The sequence below is a fragment of the Culex quinquefasciatus genome, chromosome 2 (genome assembly GCF_015732765.1).
Source record: "Culex quinquefasciatus strain JHB chromosome 2, VPISU_Cqui_1.0_pri_paternal, whole genome shotgun sequence".
Classification (NCBI taxonomy): Eukaryota; Metazoa; Arthropoda; class Insecta; order Diptera; family Culicidae; genus Culex; species Culex quinquefasciatus.
This window is the reverse complement of record NC_051862.1, coordinates 27,258,886-27,286,217: the sequence shown is the minus strand read 5'-3', so window position 1 is coordinate 27,286,217 and position 27,332 is coordinate 27,258,886. Positions and strand designations below refer to the sequence as shown.

Here is a 27,332-nt window from a genome sequence, read left to right as displayed (position 1 = left end):
GAAATTCTAAAATTCCAAAATTCCAAAATTCTAAAATTCTAAAATTCTAAAATTCTCAAATTCCCAAAATCCCAAATCCTAAAATTTTAAAATTCTAAAATTCTAAAATTCTAATAGTCTAAAATTCTAAAATTCTAAAATTCCAAAGTTCTAAAGTTCTTAAATTCTAAAATTCAACTTTTCATTTTTTGGGCGCACTAATCTATACAAATAGATCCAACGTTTGTTGATTAAAAGTATTAGATTGTTGAACTAAATATGCAATGCTAAATTATATTTTTCTGATGTAAATTACAACCAAATGTTAATACTGATGCAACAAAAGCACAAATTTATTCAAACATCGAAAGGTAATTTTCGAGCCGGAACTTTCGCTTCAGCTCGCGATTGCTCACAAACTGGATCGCGGCCGTCGTTTTATCGTGCTTGTGATAATAGGAACAGTGGCGGATGCGCTGCAATAAAAAAAAGAGACAATTCTTATCAAATCCTCGATATACAGTTTGTAACTAACCTTAAACTCCTTAAGTTCGCCCAACCGCTTAAACATCACAGATTTCGTTTTCGACCGGTACTTTGCCTCGTCTACCTCCGCTTCCATGCACCGCACAGTGGTCCAGATCGCAAAATTAAGTGGAAAATGGATTTTCCGAAAAATGGTGACGTTTTGGAGCTTTGGTGTCTTCAGAAGAGTTGTTGCAAATGGAAAGGGGCAACTTTTGGTTTGGTTCAAAATTAGGGTGGTTCACGATTAGGGTGATTTTGAAAATCTAACTTTTCAGGAATATTTTGGGAATTTTTGTCTTCTAGAAAGTTGATGGGCTTGCCAATCCAAGCAACTTTGTCGAAGACACCAAAATTATCTCGTAATCTACGCCTTCTATGACCAAATTTATAAAAAGCATCTGAGCAAACCTTCAAAAATCAGTTTGAACGTGGCAATTCAGGGTTAACTTTTAGAGAAAAGTGATATTCGGAGCACTTTTAGAGCTCTACAAAACAAACATTTTCATTTTTGACATGTCAATTTGGACTTAAGGGTCAAAGTTACAGCCATTTAAGGTAAAAAGATGCAAATTTAAAACTTAAATATCTCAAAATGGCAAGCCAAATTTTGAGCACTAGGTGCATTTGAAAGAAGAGATCTAGCACTACAAACGCTGAAAAAATCTCAGGGTGTTTTCTTTAAACTTGAGATATCTTCATTTGAAAAGTCTAATTTTCAAGGAAAACCATATGGACCTAACGAAATTCGAAAATTGTCCAAATATATTTTTCCATGTAATTTTGCCCGCTGAATCTGAATCTGCCCTCAGAATTGAGCCAAAATGTCAACAAATCGATTTTGGTCATATTTTGGGTTTCCATGTAAAATTATCATTTAAACCCAAAATATGACCAAAAATCGATTTGTTGACATTTTGGCTCAATTCTGAGGGCAGATTCAGATTTAGCGGGCAAAATTACATGGAAAAACATATATTTGGACAATTTTCGAATTTCGTTAGGGTGGTCCCATATGGTTTTCCCTTGAAAATTAGACTTTTTCAAATGAAGATATCTCAAGTTTAAAAAACACCTGAGATTTTTTCAGCGTTTGTAGTGCTAGATCTCTTCTTTCAAATGCAACCTAGTGCTCAAAATTTGGCTTGCGCCATTTTGAGATATTTAAGTTTTAAATTTGCATCTTTACCTTAAATGGCTGTAACTTTGACCCTTAAGTCCAAATTGACATGTCAAAAATGAAAATGTTTGTTTTGTAGAGCTAAAAGTGCTCGAATATCACTTTTCTCTAAAAGTTAACCCTGAATTGCCACGTTCAAAACTGATTTTGAAGGTTTGCTCAGATGCTTTTATAAATTTGGTCATAGAAGGCGTAGATTACGAGATAATTTTGGTGTCTTCGACAAAGTTGCTTGATTGGCAAGCCCATCAACTTTCTAGAAGACAAAAATTCCCAAAATATTCCTGAAAAGATTTTCAAAATCACCCTAATCGTGAACCACCCTAATTTTGAACCAAACCAAAAGTTGCCCCTTTCCATTTGCAACAACTCTTCTGAAGACACCAAAGCTCCAAAACGTCACCATTTTTCGGAAAATCCATTTTCCACTTAATTTTGCGATCTGGACCACTGTGCACCGCCGGCACAAGCTCCGGTCCGTTTTGAAGTTCTTCCAGTAGTCCACTTCCGGCTTCTGTTCGCACACCATACAGCGGTCAAAGTTGTCCGTCTTGCAAACGGTCATCGTGGCCGGCACGATCCGGATCTTGCCCCCGAACGAGTGCAGCTGAATGTCCTTGCGCGACTTTGGCGTGTACGTTCCCGCACCCGGAACCGCCGGCACCGGTTTCTCCTGCCAGCGGGGAACCGTAGCTCCAAACGGCTTTCCCGAAGATTTTACCGGTTTCACCTTGGTCGCATCGTAATCCCCAACCCCCGGGCAGTGGCTGACCTCGTCGAACTGGAAGCGGATCGAGCTCGCCGAAAGCGATCCGTAGCCACGTTTGCTGTAGACCATCCGGTGCAGTGCCGGATGGTGGGCCTTGTCGTAGTACGTGATGTCGTACGAACCGGGGGCGAGGTTTTCCGCTTGGGCGGATTTGGACATTGTGCGACGCATCAGGGAACTCATGGCGGGACCTCGCAGCGGGACCGCTTCGCGGGTGATGGCCGATCCGAAGCATATCCGGGCCTGCGGGGGACGTTTGATGACGTAGTCGAAGCCTTGGGATGTTTGGAAAGAGAAATCTATTAAAATTGGTCATTTATTGCAAAAAAAAGGATTTTGTTTGACTTAAAATATACAAAAATGAGTGAGAAAAAAGCATGGCAAATTTGAACCTTAACATTTATTTTTTAATTATTTGATAAAAAAATTATCCACCCAAGCCATAATATTCTTAAATATTCTTGTTTCAAAAATTTGATATCTTGATATTTGGTTTTTTTTTCATTTTAATGCAAAAAAAAAAAATGGCAAGACACCAATTTTTCGATTTACAATGTTAAAATATGAAACATTTATGAAATTTTCCGATCTTTTTGAAAAAAATATTTTCAAAATATTTAAACCAAGACTAACATTTTAAAAGGGCATAATATTGAATGTTTGGCCCTTTTGAAATGTTAGTTCTGATTCAAAACTTTTAAAAATATTTTTTTTCGAAAAGATCGGAAAATTTTACGAATGTTTCATATTTTAACATTGTAAATCGGACCATTATAGTTGCTGAGATATCGTCGTTAGAAAATGGTGGGTTGTTTGAGTGAGACTTAGAAAACATTAATTTTCCTGTTTTTAAACACTTGCATGGCAATATCTCTGCAACTAAGGGTCGTATCAACTAAGTTCAAAAAGCAAAATTTAGAGAATTTTCTCAGCTTTTCAAAAATATTTTTTCAAAGGTAGGCAAACATGTACACTAATTAAAAGAAATGAAAAACTGTGACTAATTTTAAAAAAGTAACCTAAAATGGTTATTAGGGTGGGTACGGATTTTGAAATGTTCTCAGATCAATTTCTGGTGTGGTTCCCCTTGTAGGGCATACCCATAGGGACTCTCACGCCAAATTTCAGCTCATTTGGTTTAAAACTCGCTTGTCTCAAGCGGGTTCAAGTTTACATGGAAATTACTATGGGAAATTTTGAATTTTCGTTCATTCGCTCCTACAGGCCTGGGGAAAACATGTACAAACTTCTAGGATGGCCAGAAATGAGTGGAATCGTCTGGAGAACAACTTTCCCTAAGAGACCAGGTCGATTCGTTCAACCCCCATCGAGCTCAACGGCAATACATCCGGGGTTTTCGGAACTAACGGTTTTCCCCAAAAAAGCATAAAATTTTCCTTAGCATGCTATGAATGCTTGATGAACACCGCGACGCCACATGTCAAACAGCTACCACGTGGACTAGCATCGCCTATAAAAAATACCTTTAATTACTTTTTGAACCATAGAATTATCATTCATGGTGATCAGAATACTATTCAGCTGTATTCTGAACCTCCAAATCAGAAAAAAAACTGTTATGGTGCAAATTTTACAATCACGTGGTAGCTGTTTGACACGTGGCGTCGCGGTTTTCATCAAGCATTCATAGCATGCTAAGGAAAATTTTATGCTTTTTTGGGGAAAACCGTTAGTTCCGAAAACCCCGGATGTATTGCCGTTGAGCTCGATGGGGGTTGAACGAATCGACCTGGTCTCTTAGGGAAAGTTGTTCTCCAGACGATTCCACTCATTTCTGGCCATCCTAGAAGTTTCTACATGTTTTCCCCAGGCCCGTAGGAGCGAATGAACGAAAATTCAAAATTTCCCATAGTAATTTCCATGTAAACTTGAACCCGCTTGAGACAAGCGAGTTTTAAACCAAATGAGCTGAAATTTGGCGTGAGAGTCCCTATGGGTATGCCCTACAAGGGGAACCACACCAGAAATTGATCTGAGAACATTTCAAAATCCGTACCCACCCTAATGGTTATAACTTGAAAACGGTGCACTTTATCAAAATTTCACTAATGTACTTTTTGATTGCAAATTTAATTTTACATTGAAAAACGAAGTTGAAAAATTTTTGCGATCAATATTTCGATTTTTTTTAAAAATCACTATTGATTAAAAAATTTATAAATCGGTCAAAGATTAATTGCACAACCTGAAAATGTCTGAAAAGTGAGCATTTGATGTCCTCTAAAACATATCAAAAAATTAAAAAAAAAATAGTGTTTTTTGCAAATCAAGTTTTAGTGACAAAAAATTGAATAAAAAATCACCAAAAAATTGTTACCGTGCATCATTATTTTAAGTGTAGTCCGTATCCATACCTACAACTTTGAGGAAGACACCAAATCGATCAAAAAGTTCCTTCAAAAGATACAGATTTTTGAATTTTCATCATTTTTGTATGGACAGCTGCCAAATTTGTATGGAAAATTATATGGACAAACTAATGATGCAAAATGGCTTCTTTGGGCATACCGAAAGCACCAAAAAAGTTTCAGTCGGATTAAAAAATACAACAATTAAAATTCTAAAAAAGACCGATTTCGTAGAGAATTGCTCATGGATCAACTATGGTCCCCTTGGAACGAGCTGTCAAGTAGGACCTTTTCTGTCAAGAAATAAAAATTTTCAAAATTGATTTAAAAATCTTGTAAAAATCCATTTTAAACTCTTTGCGGTCGTGCAAAGGGTCATTGTACTCAGAAAAATAAGCTTTATCGCTGTAAACAATAATATCAGCAATCTAAGCTTCATTTTAGGACCCAATTCGCTGAACTCTTAAAAAAGGTATTTAGACATTTCTTCAATATTTATCAAGACTAACATTTAAAAGGGCGTAATGTTGAATTTTGGAGTTTTTTTAAAAGGTCCAATTAACCAAATTTACAGTTTTTGCTTTTTGGGTGTTTTTGAAACCGCCTTGAGTCAGGGGTATTAAAAAACACCCAAAAAGCAAAAAAAAAAATTTTTTTTTAATTGGACCTTTTCAAAAAAAAAAAAAAACTCCAGGACCGATTATTCTATATTTCTACAGCAATCCCACGTCAAACAGAAAGTATCCGAATCAAAAGTGCTCTGATTTCGCTCTAATTTGGCAAGGCAGTATCTTGGCCAAAATAATAAGACCCGTATTTTTTTGTTGGGCGAATAGGGTGGTCCATAAAATACAGTTTTTCGTTGATTTTCGCAAAAACATTTTTTTTTCAAGAAACCATATCTCCGGAACGGCTGAACGTTTTAAAAGCAAGGTTATTAGTTGGGCTTTTAAGGAAAAATATGTTGAGGCCCGAAAAAAACTAGCCGAATATTTGAAAAAGTTCTATGAAAATTTCATTTTCTGATTTGAAGATCTCAGGACCAAAGAACTCATATCTGAAAATACAATATTTTACATAACTTACCAAAAACGCAATTTTTGGGACCACCCTATTTCGGATAGGAGCACCCTTATCGCCAAACAATAAAATACGGGTCTTATTATTTTGACCAAAAAACTCCCATGCCAAATCAGAGCCAAATCGGAGCACTTTTAATTTGGATACTTCCTTAGGGTGACTTACGCCGTATTAGGCTGATCCAAAAAATAACCATTTTCGTCGATTTTTTGCAAAGAACCACTTTTTTTCAAAAATCATAACTCCGCGCCATTTCAACCTAAATAAGCTTTCTTGGACGTAAATGAAAGGTGATTGATTGGGCTTTAAGAAAAAATAGTTCGGATTTTCAAAAATCTAGTCTTATATTTGAAATGCGGCTTTGGAGGTCTTGGATGAAAGAGCCTATGTAAAAAAATATTTTTAATGGGATTCCTCGGACAATTTTACATAACTAATAAAAATATAAAGTTATAATTAGGGGATCAGCATCTAATTCCAGCGTCCCTCTAATGTTGACAGGTCCGAACTTTGACATTCAATTGAAGCTAATTTAAAGCGTTTTCAACTGAAATCGAGTGATAAATAGCTCAATAAGAAGTGAGCAAGCAAGTTTCTATCAAAAGTTTTGCAAAATTAGTTGTTTAAATAGTGAAAATCCACAAATTGGATGGAGTTAGGAGCGAGTGCTTAACCTGACAAACATACGAGAATTTCCCCTACATGTTTTCGAGATACTAGTTTTTTAAGCAAAAACTGGGGTTTTCGACGCGCCGCATGCAAAAACGAGAAAATTACGAAACTGGGAAAAATCAACTTTTTTCACTAAAATTGCGAATTTAAAAATTTAAAGGAAGACCTATACCGTCGCCTATATTTTTTGGTTTTGAAATTTCTGTAACTGAAAGACGCTGAAAAAAATCGGTTATCATTTTAAGTTATTTTCAGTGGATTCACAAAAACATTTGGATGTAGAACAAAAATATATTTTTTGTGAATATTTGTCGAAGCTCAAGTTGTGCAAATTTTAAGCGAAGAAGGTAAGTTAAAAAGTAAAAAGGGGTTAAATGCATATGTTTAAGATCCTAGTTGGTTTTTATTTGCAATTTGCACATTGATTTGTGTAACATCGAATCCAGTTTACCGAATTCGTTGCACCTTCCAAGGATCAACTGATACTCCTTTCTCGCTTCGCGCTCCAAAAGCCGCTTAAATTCGGTGTTTTCGAACATTTTCAAACTATTCTTCTAGATTCCAGTATTTTTTCACTCGCTTTTTTCCAAAATTGAATTCACCCCACTAATCCTTCAGCTAGAACTGGGATATCCTTCCCTGTCAAAATCTCAGCTCAAACTGAGAAGGTATCTGAATCCAGCTGACTGCCCAAACTTTTAACCTCAAACGGAAATGGAAAATTGTCCCAGCCCAATTCTCCCACGCGCTGCTGGCGCTCGTATATAGTTTGTCAATTCTTTTATTGTGCACAGAAAGAATTTCTTTTTGTTTTTTTTTCTTCTGTCGTATGATTTCAAAATCATAATTTTGCACTGTGCAAAACCCCTTTTCAAGTAACTAGTGCCGGTGGAAGGTGCTTCCCTTTCTCGAAAGACAACTTTTATGACTTATTTATTTTCCCATTCCTTTTCCCTGGTTTTTGTCTGTGGTGGTTACGCGAATTTCCCACAAAGGCCACACAGTAAATTGATTATTTTCTCTTTCCACCTGGTTTTCGGATAAAAGGGGAAACTCACATTACCTCTTTTTACGATAATATTTGCCGATTTCGCGAAAGGCAAATTGATGTCCCAATAAATAAAATGTAATAACATACACACGACCACTATCGGGGTGAAGCGATCCGACATTGACTGTGACGCAATTTATGGGATTGTCTATGGAAAAAAGGGGTGGTAAGGATTAACTTTGGGGCGCATCGAAATACGGGGTTAAAGGTGGGACCCATCAATCAATGGCACAATTTATTGCCGTGGAGGGAATCAACAATTGGTATTTGTTTTAACATTACAAGGATCGAACACCGACAAACAGTCGTAATTTAACGGTCAATTTAAACGAAGGGAAACTCACCACACTAGTTTTTGAATTCACCACTCCCCTTATTAACAGGCGTTTGACTTGCTCTACTGTAACTTTCGTACGATGCTCTCCCAACAAGATGGATTATTAACAAAAAAGATAAACGAATTAGGTCCGCTTGTCTATGGTGGGAAGTTATTGACATGCTGATTGCTCGAGAATGCAATTGGACTTTATTTTGCGTGGGGTGGAAGTGTAATGGGAGAAGATTGGTTATGAAATTTATTGAAAAGAAAATTGATGTGTCTCCTCTTTGTAAAATTTGTGTAGTTGATCCAGGGAAAGCTTAAAATTTCTTTTAAATAATTTTTTTATTTAATTTCAGAAGTTACAGTCGACTCTCTCTGTGTCGATATTAAAGGGACCGTCGAGAGCGGGAGGTATCAATTTACAGAACGAAAACATCAAAGCATGTTATTGAACGGACTGAAAACATAATTAAGAGATGGAGCAATATTGATATTGAGATGATCGACAACGAGAGCGTTGGCTATTTTGGTAAAAGCCTATCGTGTAACACAATCTGCAATCTGACCTCTTCCAGGGTATCCGGAACCGGTTCCTGAGTGGCCAGATATGGTCCAGTGGGCTTTTTGCTGGTTCCAGTGTACATGTCTTGTAATTCCATGAAGTTTGACATGTCGCACGATAGGCTTTTACCCAAATAGCAATCTGGCCTCTTCCAGGGTATCCGGAACCGGTTCCGGAGTGGCCAGATATGGTCCAATTGGCTTTTTGCTGGTTCCAGTGTGCATGGCTTGTAATTCCATGAAGGTTGATATGTCGCACGATAGGCTTTTACCCAAATAGCAATCTGGCCTCTTCCAGGGTATCCGGAACCGGTTCCGGAGTGGCCAGACATGGTCAAATTAAGTTTTTGCTGGTTTCAGTGTGCATGGCATGTAATGCCATGATGTTTGATATGTCGCACGATAGGTTTTTACCAAAATAGCAATCTGGCCACTTCCAGGGTATCCGGAACCGGTTCCAGAGTGGCCAGATATGATACAAATGGCATGCAACCTGTTCCGGGACGTATGACTCGTATTTTTAGATATTATCTATAGTTTATTATGCATTAATCCATAACAAAATATAATAAAACTCCGGAGAGCCGGTTTGCCGGAAAAATTGTTCCTTTGGGATCGATTCCCAGGAACCAAAGTGGCCAAATCGGGTCCGCATAGCACAGGTGCCTTTCTAGGTTGCTTCCGATTGCAAAATGTTTAGTTTACAAAGTTATGAAAAGTCAGAAAGTTTCAAGTCTGTAAGTTAGAATGAATAAAAGTTACAGCACATTTTATAAGCCGTCTGGGTCATATAGACTCTAACACCTTAGGAAGGTTAAATTGTACCCTATTTAAAAGAGTTTTTTTTTTTAGTTTTTTAGCAAATAAAGATCTTAACTTTTGCAAAAAAACAGAGATTTTTTTCATTAAAAATAATCTTTTGAAAAATAAATCTTAAAACATTTTAGCAATAACCAGTCGATCACTTTTAACTAGAGCCATCTAGTTGTGAACGTGCGCATCACTCGAAGTGTTTGAAAGTATGAGTGCATTCAGTTTCACAACTGTCAAGTGCGTGTAAATGAGTGGGTGTGAATTACAAATTTCCGTGATTAGTTTCCAGTTACTTGAATCGACTGTCAAATTGATAAATGATGGAATCTTAATGAGATTTACGTCTATTTGCCTGTGATGGCGTAATCGGGAAAGTTTGTGAAGATATTTTATTTGTTTTGAACTTAAGGAGGAATTAGACTATGACAAACAAACAAACTCGCACTTTTTCGTATAAGTCAGTTTGCCAAACTCGCAAATTTGTTTGCGGCATACTCGCAAACAAACACAGGCAAACTGTCAAACTGTTACAAAGTGCGAGTTGGTTTGGTTGTTTGTCATAGTCTAATACCTCCTTAAGTCCAAAAAAATTTAAATTCCGCCATCACAATCTATCTAACCTGATCGAACATTTGTTTAATGAAGATAAAATATCAAAATTATTATTAAATTACTGAGGTTAGAACGTTTACGATATTTGCTAAGTTATTGTTATTTTTAAAAGGTTTGTTCAAGACAAACTTTTTTTTTCATTATTTTATTTTTCACCTGACCTACACTGCCATCATCTGATAAAAAAACTCAATGACAAATTTGTTGATTTATTGTCGCAGTTTTTCTGTCCGCTTCGGTGAATCGGGGATCCACATTTTTCAAGGTCATTGTCCCAAAGTTCACAAAACCTAACTTCAGGGGCAAAAACTCCTGCTCCTGTTTGTATGCAATTCCATCATCGTGTGATTTACGACTGAGTCCCTCTATAGCGACAATCTTTCCGAACCATCATCATCGCGATGTTACCGTCATCGAAGAGAGCAGAGCAAAACAAATAATCGCGGGCTTTTGCCCCATATCTTGGGCCAATTTGAACGGAGAATCGTGACAAACTTTTGCATTGCGTGACAAACCGCGGTATGACACGACTTTTTCTTCACTTTTTGTTTGGTGAGCAAAATGGTTCTATTCTGCAACTGGTTAGTTTTGGTTCCAATTTGTAGAAATCAAAAATGATTTTCATTTTTTAATGAAATATCTGTTGATCTTTGAACTACTCAAATTGCCTTTTCATCGTTTTTCGGCTACATTTGGACTTTTTTAAACCACAAATTTAAACAAATAAACGTCAGATATTTGAAAACTCATTAAAAATGTAAATAAGGCAACTCTAGCCTTAAAAATCGAACTTTTTTCCACGGGAAGCAGTAACGAGCCAACCAAGTCAACAAAGAACTCAAGAAGTGCGTGTTTCCGAAACTTTGTGCGAAAAACTTGTTGAAAGTTTCCCGAAACATAACCAAAAAGGAAACTATTCCACTTAATTATACCCTCCATTAAAACAGGCCCAAAACTTTCCCACCAAACAACGTTACTTTTAGCAATCCAGCACACTCAACTCACCCTCCATGACTTCCGGCCACGCACCTTCAACGGGTCTTGAGGAGTTTCGTCACGGCGTCACGACTCTCATCAAAACATAACCTAGCTCAACTAATCCGAAAGTCCTAACCTAACTCAATGCCACGTGGCCTACTACTGCTGCTGGTCCAGGCTGTTTGTTGCAAGCAAGAATCGTCCAAATTGGCCTCCCGGACGACGACTGGAAGTGAACTGACGTGTACGAAAATGGCGATGCATGCAACAAGCACTCCGCGAAATCAACAGCCTTCTAGGATTGCTAAAAAAACAAGTGAACAAAAGAGCAGTGAGAAAGGACATGCCAAAGGACACCTCGGCAATTGGCCAAAAAAATAGTAAACCTCCTCCTCCTTGGTTAGTCCTGATGGCGGGTGAGAAGGAATGGCCTACTTTATGGCCTGGCAAACGTTGCACCAACGTCATCATCGGAAGCTAGAGGGAGCTGTTTCGGTAAGTGAGTTCTATTTAGTTTTGTTACGATTTTGATTCAGTCTGTTTGTCTGTGAGCATGTATTAGAATTGCACGGTTTTCTTGTTTTTTTGGGTGTGATTTTGGGATGGGTTTATTTGCGAGGGTGTGACCTGTTGACGAGAGGGGTTCGGTTGACCTGAAACGCGCTTGGATTCAAGGTAATTTTTCTCTGTATTTTATTTCATTTAATTTATTTCGTTGTTTCAGCATTACAAGTATGCTGTTTCTTTACTCATGAAGTCTTTCAATTTCTTTTATTTTTTAACTTTTCAGTCTTCACTAACTTCACTTTCTAACTTTTCTTCAGTTCGCTTCAGTTTTCATTTTTCACCTTGAAGTTTCCACTTTTCCGTTTCGATTTTTCAGTTTTCACTTTTCAATTTTCATTTTAGTTTTCACATTTCAGTGCTCACCTCTCAATCATCGATTCTCAGTTTTCTATGGCAAGTTTTCTATTTCCAATCTGCACTTTTTAGTTTTAAATTTTCAGTTTCCACATTTATTTTTTACTTTTTACTTTTTACTTTTTATTTTTTTTCTTTTTACTTTTTACTTTTTACTTTTTACTTTTTACTTTTTACTTTTTACTTTTTACTTTTTACTTTTTACTTTTTACTTTTTACCTTTTACTTTTTACTTTTTACTTTTTACTTTTTACTTTTTACTTTTTACTTTTTACTTTTTACTTTTTACTTTTTACTTTTTACTTTTTACTTTTTACTTTTTACTTTTTACTTTTTACTTTTTACTTTTTACTTTTTACTTTTTACTTTTTACTTTTTACTTTTTACTTTTTACTTTTTACTTTTTACTTTTTACGTTTTACTTTTTACGTTTTACTTTTTACTTTCTTACTATTTACTTTTTACTTTATAATTTTTACTTTTTACTTTTTACTTTTTACCCTGGAGTTTTTTTTTTTAAAAGGTCCAATAAACCAAATTTATAGATTTTGCATTTTGGGTGTTTTTGAAACCGCCTTGAGTCAGGTTAATAACACCCAAAAAGCATAAACTGAAAATTTGGTTTATTGGACCTTTTCAAAAAAAAAACAAAACTCCAGTACTTTTCATTTTGATCTTTTTACTTTGATATTTCAATTTATTAAATCATTTTTTAAATAATATTAGATTGAAGAAAGGGGAACATTTTAAAACTTTTCTGGATTTTTTATTAGAGGATTTTTTGTTTATAAAACCTTTTCCAATACAACTTTGTAAATGTAAACATTAATTGCAGAAATATAAGGCAAAATAATATTTGAATCAACAAAACATTTCGTTGATTTCAAAACAATATTTTTGTTGAATTAATACTACACTCAAACCCCGATGGTTTGACACCAACTGTTGTCAAACGAAAGGGGTCACTTATTAGTTTGACACCCCTTTTACACGGAGTTCACACACACTACCAAACGTTTGTTTTGATAGTGTGCATGAGCGCTGTTTAAAAGTGACAGTTCGTCACCTTTTTGTTTGACTTTGACCAACCAACGGGGTACAAACTAAAAAAATGTCAAACAAAAAAGTGACCAACCACCGGGAGTTGAGTGTATTTTTCGCACAGTGGAACAACCATTGAATAAAATGGTCAAAATTTGTTAAGTTATGAATGAACGAAAGAGTTAGGATTCGCTACTCTGATTCTAGTGGGAAAATGAATTATTTTCACTTACCTATGTGATAGTAGAAACGTGTGGAGGTAGAAGGTATCATTTACAAATTTAAAATTTAGAGCTTTTAAATCTTAACAGAAATGAGTCTCAAGTGCTCTATAACTGCCATTTCAAAATTTTTGGCGGTATCTACCTCGTTCAATCAGTTTTACTACCCAAATTCTGCTCGAATCGCTGGTAACAACCGTATAAAAACTCAACAGGGTCTGCAATTTCACACGATTCGACGCCAGCGCTCCATCGGCCAAACCCAAAAGCTTCGCTTTGTTCCCGAACATTTCATGCAGTTCGAGATCCAACAACTGTCCCAAAATGCACTTTTCTAGGCAGTAATTTATGATTTCTCTTCTCGAATCTCGTACTTATCCTGCCAATGATTTAATTTTTTGAAAATCATTCATTAAATCGCCCGCCAAGGCGCTTAATCGCAAATCGCTATTTGGCCACTTCTCGAATCGCGCCCATCGGGCAACCCGCCCAGTTCGGACGAGCGGTTACCGTCGCAGACGCTGCTCGAACGCCGTTCGGGCCGCGTCGGCCGCCTTCGGGTCGTCTTCGGCAAAATGTGCCCTATCGGTGCGAGACTTTTCGCGGGGGACTCGAGTGGACTGGGGAAAAGTTTGTTAAATGTGGTTTGAAATTAAAACTTTTACGAATTTTGCTAGTAAAGTATGTGGTGTTTGTAATGAAATTTGCGTTGAAAATTTCGTTTTTTCGAAAGAATCAATTTTTATAGCGATTTTTTGCTTTTTAACTGAGTTATTAGAGTTAAACTAGAATTACAGTTTTTGTTTAATTTTTCGAAATCTTTTGAACAAATCTGAGATTTTTCGATACAAATCGATAGATTTGGTAATTTTACGTCGTTTTCAGTGTAAACTCAAACTTTTTAAGTAACTTTTCATTCAACTTTTCGCCAATCAGCTGTTCCAGCCCCCGCCCCCTGGCGGCGATTGGGTTCGGCTCCGTTCGGCACCTGAACGCCGATAGGGCACAGCAGGAAAGTTACCAGGGAGGGGATCCTTCAGTTCTAAATTTACCATTTGGAATATTTCTTGAATACAAGTAACGACGATGTGCGATGTGATTATGTGTTGCAACAATAAAATAAAAATGTTCTCTCTGAATCAAATTGCACATGGCGGCCATAAAACACCATGGAAGCAGCTCTCCGTAGAAAATAGACCAAAATCAGGTAAAAACGGGCCGTTTCGGGCCGGATTTTCGGCTGGAAGTGACGCTAAGGGGTCGCACGAGCGGAACAATGTGAAGTTTAGTGAAAATTGTTGCAAAATTTGGTGAAATTTGGCGAAACAATTTTTCACTTTCGGAAGGCGAAATTAATCATGATTTTCCTGTTCCCATTTTTTTGTTCGGTGTGTGCGGTGGTCGGCTCCGGTGCAGAATCGGTGTCCGGGGGCCCGTTTTGCGGAGCGCCACTTGCTGGAAACCGGATTTTAGTTAACTTTAAGGGTCTGGGAGTTATCAAACTTTGGATTGCTTATATTTCTTGTTAAATGTTTATCTAAGTATTATTTACAAGTGAATAAATACTTAGCAAACCATTTAACACGAAAATATAAACTTTTAAATTGAAAAAATACTTTAAAAAGGTCGAAAACAGGAACAAACAAGTACATCTCATGCATCGTGGGGCTCCGTGCTCCGCCACCGAGCGTAGCCTTCGTCGGCTGGCGCTACGCCGAGCGCGAATGGTGGGGCCCCAAACCCAGTGAGTGAGTCGTCTCCGTTCGCTGCTGCGCCACCGTCGTCATCGTCGTCGTCGAAACGGTCGGCGGTCGACGGCCGTATGAACAAGCAGAATCGAAAAGGAAGAGAGAATACCAACGTGAAGTGAAGAGAGCGAAGCGTGCGGTGTGTGAGCGCTGGCCAGTGGTGGAGTGTTTTGTTCAGCAAACAAATCGTTTCGTGAGAGCGGTTTTCGTAACTGATGTGAGACTCGCGAGAGGATAACTCAAATTCGAGAAGAACTTTGTTCAAGTGCTGTATGACCATGCCGGTTTGGTAGGTGGTTGGGGGCTTGTGAAACCCATCGGGGTCCGCATCCACGACCTCGGAACTTACGTGGAATCGGGGACTAGGAACGCTTCTTCTTGGCAGAAATTTTCGAGCTATGAACACATCGACCAGTGAAATAACTCTCCTAACAAAAATGGAACAAAGAACAACCGAACCCGCGAGTACTCTTTTGCATACATGTGTTGAACGGTTTTTACTTTTTCTTCTCTTTTAATGGGCCCCTCTTTCCTCCCTTGTGGAACCTGCCAGTCGGGAAGTCCCGCCCTGGACCATCCTCCGGTCCAAACGTAGAGGAGAAAATGGTGAATCGCGCATTTGGAAGTTTTTTAAAAATGATGATTGATTTTTTTCCTGCATGCTAATTCGATAACGGGCCCAATTTGGAAAGTGAAAATGAGATTATCGAGGTTTTTTATGTGAGCTCGTGTGTGGAATTCGATTTCAGTGATTGGCACCAATCTTTTTCTCTCGAAAGGGAAAAAATGTGACGTGATGTCGGCACGTCGTCGTCGTCGCAGAGCGTCATTGGAGATGTCTGACCGAGGCAGTATTTTATGTGGGCCACAAATGGGACATCGCATCACTGCAAATGTGTGTCTCAAACTGAATATGAGAACGCGAAATGAGTCCATATGAGGTGATAATCGCTTGGTACTGTTGTGAGAATTTAATTTAGATGTCTGAGATTGCTTGGGCATGTTATTTGAAGGATTTTTTTGTTCTTTTTGAAATCAAATTTAAAAGCATCTCTGCTAAAAATTCTTTTTTTGTTTAAACTTATGCATTTAACCATAGATTATTATCTCTTACATTGCCATTTTGTAATATATAAAAAATAAAGTTATGGTTCTGCTTAGAAGATATTGCGCAATAATTTATCATTGTGTTTGAGTCGACACGTGTACACGTGGTATTAACTTTTTTTACACGTGGGATAGTTACAAATCTGGGCAACCACCATAACTTTCTTTGTTGATTTTTTATTTACAAAAAACATTAAGTTGGATACACTTTAAATAAATTTTTGAAATTCAAAAGGTATTCCATGAAGACTTTTGTACTATCTTAATACATTATTCTTCATATTACACTAGAAAATTAGATTATTTAATAGATTGATTTAGATCAACAAAAAAATGTCGATTTGAAAAATAAGATTTTGTTGAAAAATCACCTTTTCATAAAAGCAAAAACTTTTATAGAATTGGGAAAAATCAAGTTGGATTCAACGCAAAATTTTGCAAAATTCAACATTTTTTGTTGTTGAATCAAACCTTTTACAGGCTGATTGTTTTCACTCAAATTCAAGTAAAACATAGGTGTCCATATAATAAATAGAAATGGGTAAATTTTGGTCGAATGGCTCAAGAACAGGTGTAATTTGTCCCCCAAATATCGACTCTGTATTTTTTTTAACTATTAGGTGCTGCACATGTGCTCAACAAACAAGATAAGCAACTTTAAGGGGCCATCAATGAACCTCGTGGACACTAATACAACATTTTCAGTTTTTGCTTTTCGGGTATTTTTGAAACCTCGTTAAGTTAGGGGTTTTAAAAATGCCAAAACAAAAGCAATGAGATATAACATTGTTTATTGAGCAATTCTCCACGAAAATCTGAAAAGGATTTGATTTGTATTTTTTATTTAGTTTAAACTTTGCGGGGTCCTTCACTATGACCAGAGAAGCCATTTTGTGTCATTGGTTTACCTATACAAGCCTCGATACAATGATGGCAGCTTTCCACACAAAAATGGTTCGTAAATATTCGAAAATCTGTAACTTTTGAAGAAATTTTCTGATCGATTTGGTGTCTTGGGTTAAATTGTAGGTTTTGATTAGGACCATTGAGAATAAAATAGGTACACGAAAAAGATTTTTTGATTTTGAAGTAGTTTTTGTTATTTACCAAAAACTAAATTTCCCAAAATCTTCAATTTATATTTTAATTTTAGGGGACAAAAAACCGTTACAATTGAGCCATATGGAAGTATGAAGAAAAATGTCGCTCCAAGGTTGCCGCCGAGTTATAATTTATTGAAAAAATGCATGGCTTGGAAAAGAAATTTAAGATTTTTTTTGCTTTACTTTTTAATGTAAAGGTGCAAAAGAAAAGTATTTTAAGGAATTTTAGATAACGTACACCGTTTTCAAAATAAAGTCACTTAAAGTTTAATTTTAGCTGAAAAATTCTCGTTTTTCGATTTTTCAAAATAGTGTCCATGATTGAAAAACAATAAAATGAATAGTGTCCATGAATCCTGAAAGTATATTTTTTTCGAAAATTTTAGGAAATTTAAAATAAAATTGCTTAACAAACATTCAAGATTGGTACTCTAATTGCGGAAATGCAGCAAAAAAAAGAAATTCTTTTTAGTTCTGATTCAGCATTTCTGGAGTTTTTTTTTTATTTTTGAAAAGATCCAATAAACCAAATTTTCAGTTTTTGCTTTCTGGGTGTTTTTTAATACCCCTGACTCAAGGCGGTTTCAAAAACACCCAAAAAGCAAAAACTAGAGAATTTGGTTTATTGAACCCTTTCAAAAAAAAAAAAAAAAAAAAAAAAAGAAAAAACCCTTGATTTCAATCTTTTCTAATGCCAATATCGCAGCAACTAAATGTTCCAATAAAAAAAAAGATATTGAATAATGAATATATTAAAAAGTTAAGCATCTGTGAAATTTTATGATCTTTTCGAAAACCATAATTTGATAATTTTGGCGTTGATGAGTGACCTTTTTGAAATGTTCGTCTCGATTTCAATTTTTTAAAATATTTTTTTCGAAAAAAATATTTAGGTTTTGTGAAAAATTTTCACATTTAATGTTTAATTTTTCAACATTTCTTAATTTTTCATATTTGCTTAATTCTGTATTAATTTAATTCTAATTTTTGTTTTTGACCAATTAAATCTTCTATTTTGGCACACTGTGCCAAACCTTCATAAATCCAAAGTGACAGATCTTTGTTTACAGTTCGACCTTCACATTTTCCGCTGCGTGTTTTCCCCAGGAAAAGTGCGTCATTTTAGTCATTTTCCGGGTGTCTTTCAAGTTTTTCAAATAACTAATCTGAAATTTCCCTCTTCTAGACACTGACCACCCCAAGCACCACCGGAACAAATCAAAACCGCCGCCGCAACCCGACTAAGGCGGCTTCTCCTCGGCAGGAGATCCTGACCTGACCTTAACTTCCGGAGCCTGAAGGCTGTAGTGTCGATCCAAAATGACTACGACCCGCGAGGACGTGCTGCTCCAGATGGGCGAGGTGCGCTTCAAGAAGGGCGACGGAACGCTGTACGTGATGAACGAGCGGATCGCGTGGATTGCCGAGCACCGGGACACGGTCGCCGTGAGTCACCGGTTCCAGGACATCAAGATGCAGAAGATTTCGCCGGAGGGCAAGCCGAAGATTCAGCTGCAGGTCGTGCTGCACGACGGGAACAGTTCGACGTTTCATTTTGTCAATCGGAATGGGGCTCCGGCGCAGATGGCGGACAGGGACAAGGTGAAGGAACTGCTGCAGCAGCTGTTGCCAAACTTTAAGCGTAAGATTGATAAGGAGCTGGAGGAGAAGAATCGGGTCCTGACGGAGAATCCGTCGCTGCTGCAGCTTTATAAGGATTTGGTGATCACCCAAGTGCTGCCCAGCGATGAGTTCTGGGCGAACCACGCGAAGCAATACCTGTCGAAGGAGATTCAGAGCCAGCGGCAGGACATTGGCGTTTCGGGAGCGTTCCTGGCGGATATTAAGCCGCAAACCGACGGGTGTAACGGGTTACGGTACAATCTGACGTCGGACATTATCGAGTGCATTTTCAAGACGTACCCGGCGGTGAAGCGGAAACACGCCGAGCACGTTCCGGCGAAGCTGTCCGAGTCGGAGTTCTGGACCAAGTTCTTTCAGTCGCACTACTTCCACCGGGATCGGATCGCGGCCGGTACCAAAGACATCTTCACTGAGTGCGGGAAGATCGACGATCAGCAGCTGAAGCAGGCGGTTCAGGAGAATCTGGGCGATCCGCTGCTCGATATCCGGGGCTTTGAGGACAACACGCTTGAGGACGGGTTCTGCAGTGCGGTGTCCAGCAAGCAAACGGTCAACAGCGGGAACATTGTCCACCAGAGCATGATCAAACGGTTCAACCAACACTCGTTCATGGTGCTGAAGACGTGCACCGATGTCAAAACCCTCAACAGAGGCATCGGGTCGATCCTGAACGCCACTCCTGGTGCCAACGGAACCACCGCAAACGGCGATTCCAACGGCAAGGACAAATCCAAAGCCCTGACCAACAACAACAACAACGTCGTCAACGGGTTCGGCAAAAAGGACAAACACAACAACCACATTGCCAACGGGGACGCCACCAACGGGAACGGCCATCCCACCGGTCCGGAAGAACCGCTCGTCGAACCCGCCATCAAGCGGGCCCGCATCCAGGAGAAGATCCACTACGACGATCTGGAGGACGACCCGGACGCGAGTCTGGCGCCGAAACAGCTGAATCTCACCAAGATCGAACGGTACCTGCACGGACCTGTGCCGTCGACGACGTCCTCCAGTGGTGGCGGCGGCGGAAGCTCTTTTCACGACCCCCAGGACGCGGGGCACGACATGGAGTCGGTCAACGGGTACATCCAGCAGGCCACCGGCTCGTGGAACAACCGGACGCCGCACAAAGTGCTAGTCAGCGCGAAGGCTGCCGTCGGTGCGCTGGGCGAGCTCAGTCCCGGTGGGGCGCTGATGCGGGGCTTCCAGGAGCAGAGCTTAGCGCGTAAGTTGGAGTTATTCTTGAAAGTAGTTTTGACTTGACCCTTGCTATCAAGTGTTCAATCGTGGCGAACCGCCACGCCACGGTTGGTCAACGGCAAGGCACAGAAAATTTCAACTTCCACGCGGATTGCGCCCCGGTGGCCAGTTCCGTACTCACAAAAAAGACAAATCACTGTGAAGACATTTAAACCACTCGCCTAAAACATCTTCAAAGAAGTGTCCAAAACAATGCTAAACATTTTCCTTCTTGCAGAACTCGTTCCGCCGGACATCGAGAAGGAGATCCGCAACCTGTACCTCTCGCTGCTGGAGCTGCTGAAGCACTTTTGGAAGTGCTTCCCGCCGACGAGCCCCCAGCAGGAGACGCAAGCGGTGCGGATGCACGAGGCGCTCCAGCGCTTTACGATGGCGAAGCTGAAGCCGTTCGAGGTGAGTCGTAGGGTGTTGCCTCAGTCGTTCGCTGTGAATTTTATTCTGGCTGATTTTTTGTGGAAGAATCGGTTATGAGCATATCGTTTGATATCCACAATTATCGATTTGCGAAAAAAAAATGTTGGGGAAAACTTCAAATTGGCACGGAAATTCAAATGAGAAAAAAATATGCCCCGAAAAAAAACTACGTTTAAAAATTGCTCTTAGAATTGGTTAAAAGTCATATTTTTTTGATTTCGAGTTCATTTTTTAAAATTGGAAGAAAGAAATATTACTTGTATGCTTCTGTCATTAAATTTTACTTAAATTGTACTTCTCTGCTGATCTATGCTGTTCAAAAAATATTAAGCTATCGCTTAATTTATCGATTATATCATTTTAAAATTAAAAATAAGAAAAAAATAAGCTCATTCATTTTTGGTCGCTAGACTTGTTTTATGCGACTTTGTTATTTTTTAGAATATGTAAGAGAAATTCTCGTATGATCAACAGAATAAGCAATCGATTTTCATTTCAAAGATCGGAAAGCACTCACTCATCGCCGAACGAATCTTTGCCGACTAGAGCGCGCAACCAATCGTGAGCGAACACGACCCGCTAGCTGCTAGCGCCATGGCCAATCGCTTCTAACAAATTACCAGCGAGGCGCTCACTTGGCCTGCACTACCACAGTTTGCCGTCTTTTTTTTTTGGCATGATGGAAATTGCTGTTAAATGTGTTTTTAATGTTGTGTTATCACCAAAAATTGCAAAACATGTTTGATAATATCGATTTTTAGTAGTTTAATAAATGATTAAAACAAAGCCGAGTCTCTCTGAGCCATTCGCTGTACTACTCAATTGGAGTGAGAGGGAGAGCAAAGAGAGAGTATTCAGTAGCTATCGGTGCGGAAGTGACAAACGGTAGGAAACGGTCAGTCCAGTTTTCGTCGCGTTCGATTTGTGATCGCCAGTGGAAGAGTATTATTGGAGCAATCAGAAATCTTGCTTCAAATTTGGTTTATTTTTTTACAAATTAGTGAAAAAAAAATCAAAAGTATAAAATTGAGCTCATTTTTCTGCTGTTTTTGCGTAAATTTTTGCTACTCTGGCAGAATTCTGGTAGATATGGTGCTTATCATTAGTATCTCACCAGGGATTAACTGATATTGAAGATGCTTTTGAGGAAAAAATCAGGGGACCACAGATACATAATATTTTCTTAATAAGTTAAAACAATAAAAAAATGGACCTCTTTTTTTGTTTTGTTTGGCCAAGAACAGGGCACAAAAAAAAAACATTTTTTTTCAATAAATCATTAGTTTTCGCCATTTTAACAGATTTAAGCTCTTGTGATCGCAAATGAAATCTGAAAAGTTAGACCTTCAAGAAAAAAAAAGTCATATAAAATTTCAAATACCGTTTTGACGCTGTCTGGAACAAAAGAGCCTTCGTCTGAATTATTTTTTATCAGATTCCTCGGGAAATTTTACGTAAAATACAAAAAATTGAGAGAAGTTCAAAATACCCAAATTTTTTTGAAACTTTCGAAATTCATCATATAAAAATTCAAAATTTAATTTGAAAACTAAAAAAACAAGTTTTAAAGTTCATTATTTTTCGAATTCCTAAATTCTTAAATTCTCAAAAGCAGCAATTTTTGCTGTCATATTAGGTTAAGGAAAATCTGATAAATAAAGAGCCTTTTAAGGTGAAGCCGTTGATCATTTTCGAAGAAAATTGATCATCACTGTAAAATATTCTATATTAAATTCAATTTATCGAATTTCTACACCAAAATGAATCAGCATGTGTCGGTTGTTGCCCTCTTGAAGCCACTGAAAGAATTTTTGATCGAAATCAAATGTGTTTCAAAATTTATATAATATTGTGCTACAATCGCCCTAGTTGGCAATCATTGATTAATGACGATTTCTATTACTTTGCAAGGAATGGGATAATCGTTACCAAAAGGAATCAGCATGTGTAGGGCACTATTCTAAACAACTTGTAGAAGAAATTTTGTCCAAATATTGATAGGGGTGCCAAATTTATATCTTTGAACGAAAATCATGACAATGATGGAAGTCTTCACGTTAAGAGCCAAATTTTGAAAAATATAAAAAATGGTGGTTCGATTATCCAAAGCAGAAGTTTTGCGAGGACTTCGGGTAATGGCTTCGCTTCGCTAAGAGACGGTGATTTTAGCGGATTGCAGACTGGATTTCGCCATGTTAAGTGATGGTTGTCTAAGCCCAAGTTGCGCGGACTTCGGGTAATCCAGTATAAACTGTATTTAAATTGGGTACTAAAGCCCTATGCCAATTTTTATGTACAACGGTAAAAAACACGATTAAAAACCATTTCTGATCACTATTTTTCATTTTAATGCAAAATTTTTTTTTGACAAGACAACATTTTTTCGATGGATCAACTATGGTCCCCTTGGAACGAGCTGTCAAGTAGAAGCTTTTCTGTCAAGAAGGACCGCGAGGTTAATTTTTCAAAATTGATTTAAAAATCAATTTTTAACTCTTTATGGTCGTACAAAGGGTCATTGTACTCAGAAAAATAAGCTTTATCGCTGTAAACAATAATATCAGCAATCTAAGCTTCATTTTAGGACCCAATTCCAGATTACTTTTTTCAAAGCAATCAATGTTTCCTATGTACATAGTACCTTTTGAAAAAGTTTGCGAGAATTCTTCAAACTATAATTTATTTAACTTTTTATTTTTGGATTTATTTTTTTATAATTTAAAATCTTCGATTTTTAGATTTAAAATTTTTAATTTCTCTATTTTAAAATTTCTGATTTTTTTTAATTTTGAATTATAAAATTAATTTTGGAAATTTAAAGCTTTTCAATTTAACTTTTTTTTTTATTTTTATTTTATGATATAGTCCAGGATTTTAGATTTTTTAGATAAGAAGTTTTAAATGTTTGAGTTTTAGAATTTTTTAATATTTGAATTTGTAATATTAGCAAAAATAATTGCCGGGCAGAGATTTTTTTAACTGAACTAGTACTTTCTTACTTTTTTGATCAATTTGATTGACTTTCCATTCAACGCACAAGTTAAGTTATAGAGCGAAATGTAAACAAAGAGGGGTACATTTTCGGAAAATAAATAAGACCAGTTTTTGAAAGGTCGTAAAAACAAACACAATCGAAATTTTATGGATGAAAAAATCTTTATATTTTATTCGAACAAGTTTTTATTAATATACAATCGGAAGGCTACGTTATTTATGTTAATTCCTATGTTAATGTCCTATGTTATTTGTTGGTAATATTTTCCTCTTAATTTTTTTTATATACTCAAAATATAAAAAAAGTCCACAGTCAAATAGACGATTAAATTATATCAGTATTGTAAAAATAGCGAGGGATTTCAAATGGATTTTCAATTCAATTTTCAAAACTTACTTCGCGGCTCTTCTTGACAGAAAGCATACTACTTGACAGCAGTGTTGTTCCATCGTTATGTGTTGTCTTGTCAATTTATTTATTTATTTATATATTTGCATTAAAATGGAAAAAGTGATCAGAAGTGACAGAATAACATTGTTGGTTTTCTGAGAAAACAAAAGAATCTTCGGCGAGTGTGCGTGATCGAAGGATAGAGAAGGATTGATAGGAAAAGAATGCTCTGGCTGGCAAGCACGAGATAAATCAAGAGAACTCATGGGCTATAGCGACGGTCACTATCCCCTTTGATATTTTGGTGCAGGAATCATTAAATGATAGTTTTTTCTCTCACTCGATTACAACACTGAATTATTTATATTAAATAAGGTTTCTTAAACATTATATTTTGTCATATTGGAAAAACCATGGATTCATGTATTGAATGTTAAATCGACACTATGCGCTGCATGATTCCAAACAAGGACGTCTATGTGAAACTAACAGAAAACTTTTTTTGGTGTCCCATTCCTTTGCTTAGGACCGTGCCATGAGGGAACTGTTGCCATTGGGCGCGTCCCTGACGCAGCATTTAAACCAGCTCCTGCAGTCGGCGAACCGGCGCTACGGCACGTGGCAGGAACGGCAGCGCCGTCAGCACAGGTAGCACCACCACCACGGTCGTCACCTTCGCCACCACCACAATCCGTATTCGCCACTGTCCCCGGGCGGATCGTCGTCCTCCTCGTCGTGTTCCTCGTCGCCGGCCGCGTACCGCCACCACTCGTCACTCGTCAATCATCATCATCCTGCGGCCGGAGCAGCCGGAGCAGCATTCGGGGGGCCGCACTTTCTCCAGCAAATGTTTGCCAATCCGAGGCGGCCTCTTTAAAGAAATACTCCCAAATTTTGTGCAAATTTGGTTTCCAGTTACTGTTTGTGGCTTGTCATGAAAATTTAGGGGAAGGAAAGAGAGAGAGAGAGAAGGACCACAATTTAGTTTTTAGTTTATATATTTTTTCGGGAATGTTACGAGAAAGGAAAAGAATAGGAACAAAAAATAAAAACGTAAATGTGTCTGTTGAACAGGTCAACACAGAAGCAAGTTAAATAAAACTAAAAAGGCAAAGGCATCAGTGATTGAATTAGAAGGGAAACAAGTAATCAGTAAAAAGTAAAAGAATGAATAAAATTAAAAAAAAACAAAACTAGTGATATTGAAGAGAAAATAAAACAAATAACCAATTGAAACAATTAAGATTGTGATCAATTCTCCAAGAGTTGACTTATTTGCTGTTTTGATATCCAATTTAACAAATACACACAACACACAAATATTAACAGTCGATTGTTTCTTCCTGCCGTGCGCACATAACAAACGCAGACACACACTTTCTTGTACACACCAACAAAACAAAACATTACACACAAATCATGCGGAAAAAAAATACAAGCAAACGACTGAGAATGCCTTGCGAAGAAAGAAAGAGAAAAGAAAGTAAAGGTTAGTTTAGCAAACCAACTCGAACCAAGATCAATTACAGCCTCAAATTAGCTCTTTAAAAAAAGCACGCTTAAGTTGTTTCTTCGCTTTTAATTTGTTGACCAATCAAATCTACTAGTAGTGATGGTAAGAAAAATGTTCCAATCGCGCGCGAGGTCGCGCGCTTTACTTTTATGTTACCCTTTTCAAAAAATAAAATTAAAAAAGTTTGTTTTGTTGTGAGTATAGGTCTAAAAATCATGTTTATTATTTTTTTTTCAAAATTCTTTTGTTAGTTGCGCCAAAACAAGAAAAGCTTGTATTAGGGTCGAGTAGGACGGGATTTTTGGGTTTGGAAATAAAAAAAAAGTTGCTAAATTTGGATTGAATATTAAAATGTAAAAGGAAACAAAACTGAAAATCAAGTAATTATTATCAAAACAAAACAACAAAAAACACGCGTATTCTGCAGTATCATTTATACGGAAGTAAAAGAAAATAAAACTTGCTAAAAAGCATAACAAATGAAGAAAATCGATAGAACACAGTATAATAAATGAGGAAAAAGTTAGAAATTATATTGGTTTTCGAGTTTTTCTCAAGAAGAAAATATCACCTAAAAAGATTGAATGCAAAATTACTAAATGTACGAGCTATACATTATTTTTAAATTTTGAAAGCTTAATTTTTATATAATTTAGTTTTTTTTTTAATTTAGAATTTTAGAACTTTAGAATTTTAGAATTTTAGAATCTTAGAATTTTAGAATTTTAGAATTTAAGAATTTTAGAATTTAAGAATTTTAGAATTTTAGAATTTTAGAATTTTAGAATTTTAGAATTTTAGAATTTTAAATTTTAGAATTTTAGAATTTTAGAATTTTAGAATTTTAGAATTTTAGAATTTTAGAATTTGAGAATTTGAGAATTTTAGAATTTTAGAATTTTAGAATCTTAGAATTTTAAATTTTAGAATTTTAGAATTTTAGAGTTTTAAATTTTAAATTTTAGAATTTTAAATTTTAGAATTTTAGAATTTTAGAATTTTAGAATTTTAGAATTTTAGAATTTTAAATTTTAAATTTTAGAATTGTAGAATTTTAGAATTTTAGAATTTTAAATTTTAGAATTTTGAATTTTGAATTTTGAATTTTGAATTTTGAATTTTTGAATTTTTGAATTTTTGAATTTTGAATTTTGAATTTTGAATTTTGAATTTTGAATTTTGAATTTTTGAATTTTTGAATTTTGAATTTTGAATTTTGAATTTTGAATTTTTGAATTTTTGAATTTTGAATTTTTGAATTTTGAATTTTGAATTTTTGAATTTTTGAATTTTTGAATTTTGAATTTTGAATTTTTAAATTTTTGAATTTTGAATTTTTGAATTTTGAATTTTGAATTTTGAATTTTTGAATTTTTGAATTTTGAATTTTGAATTTTTGAATTTTTGAATTTTGAATTTTTGAATTTTTGAATTTTGAATTTTTGAATTTTGAATTTTTGAATTTTGAATTTTTGAATTTTGAATTTTGAATTTTGAATTTTGAATTTTTGAATTTTTGAATTTTGAATTTTTGAATTTTGAATTTTTGAATTTTGAATTTTGAATTTTTGAATTTTTGAATTTTGAATTTTTGAATTTTTGAATTTTGAATTTTTGAATTTTGAATTTTTGAATTTTGAATTTTTGAATTTTGAATTTTGAATTTTTGAATTTTTGAATTTTTGAATTTTTGAATTTTTGAATTTTTGAATTTTTGAATTTTTGAATTTTTGAATTTTTGAATTTTTGAATTTTTGAATTTTTGAATTTTTGAATTTTTGAATTTTTGAATTTTTGAATTTTTGAATTTTTGAATTTTTGAATTTTTGAATTTTTGAATTTTTGAATTTTTGAATTTTTGAATTTTTGAATTTTTGAATTTTTGAATTTTTGAATTTTTGAATTTTTGAATTTTTGAATTTTTGAATTTTTGAATTTTTGAATTTTTGAATTTTTGAATTTTTGAATTTTTGAATTTTTGAATTTTTGAATTTTTGAATTTTTGAATTTTTGAATTTTTGAATTTTTGAATTTTTTTTGAATTTTTGAATTTTTGAATTT

The 27,332-nt window shown here is 36.1% G+C and overlaps 2 protein-coding genes across 4 annotated transcripts; one reads left to right on the top strand and one right to left on the bottom strand.

Moving 5' to 3' along the window:
* Positions 1-197: 197 nt before the first annotated feature.
* Positions 198-11,186, bottom strand: LOC6049844. 2 transcript variants are annotated; one of them, XM_038255104.1, is made up of 4 exons: positions 10,939-11,186; positions 2,146-2,728; positions 515-608; positions 198-455 (listed from the first exon to the last, which is right to left on the bottom strand). In XM_038255104.1, the coding sequence occupies exons 1-4, from the start codon at positions 10,943-10,945 to the stop codon at positions 333-335; spliced, it is 807 nt and encodes a 268-aa protein (XP_038111032.1). In that variant the 5' UTR covers positions 10,946-11,186; the 3' UTR covers positions 198-332. The 2 variants fall into 2 exon arrangements, with proteins under 2 accessions (XP_038111032.1, XP_038111031.1); XM_038255103.1 differs by lacking the exon at positions 10,939-11,186 and adding an exon at positions 7,026-7,243.
* A 2,975-nt stretch (positions 11,187-14,161) lies between these two features.
* On the top strand, positions 14,162-25,804 carry LOC6049845 (general transcription factor IIH subunit 1). Of its 2 annotated transcripts, none has more exons than XM_038253716.1 (4): positions 14,162-14,301; positions 18,239-19,924; positions 20,177-20,352; positions 24,285-25,804. In XM_038253716.1, exons 2-4 carry the CDS (start codon positions 18,373-18,375, stop codon positions 24,408-24,410), a joined length of 1,854 nt encoding a protein of 617 aa, XP_038109644.1. In that variant the 5' UTR covers positions 14,162-14,301; positions 18,239-18,372; the 3' UTR covers positions 24,411-25,804. The 2 variants fall into 2 exon arrangements, with proteins under 2 accessions (XP_038109644.1, XP_038109645.1); XM_038253717.1 differs by lacking the exon at positions 14,162-14,301 and adding an exon at positions 18,078-18,164.
* Positions 25,805-27,332: the final 1,528 nt, after the last annotated feature.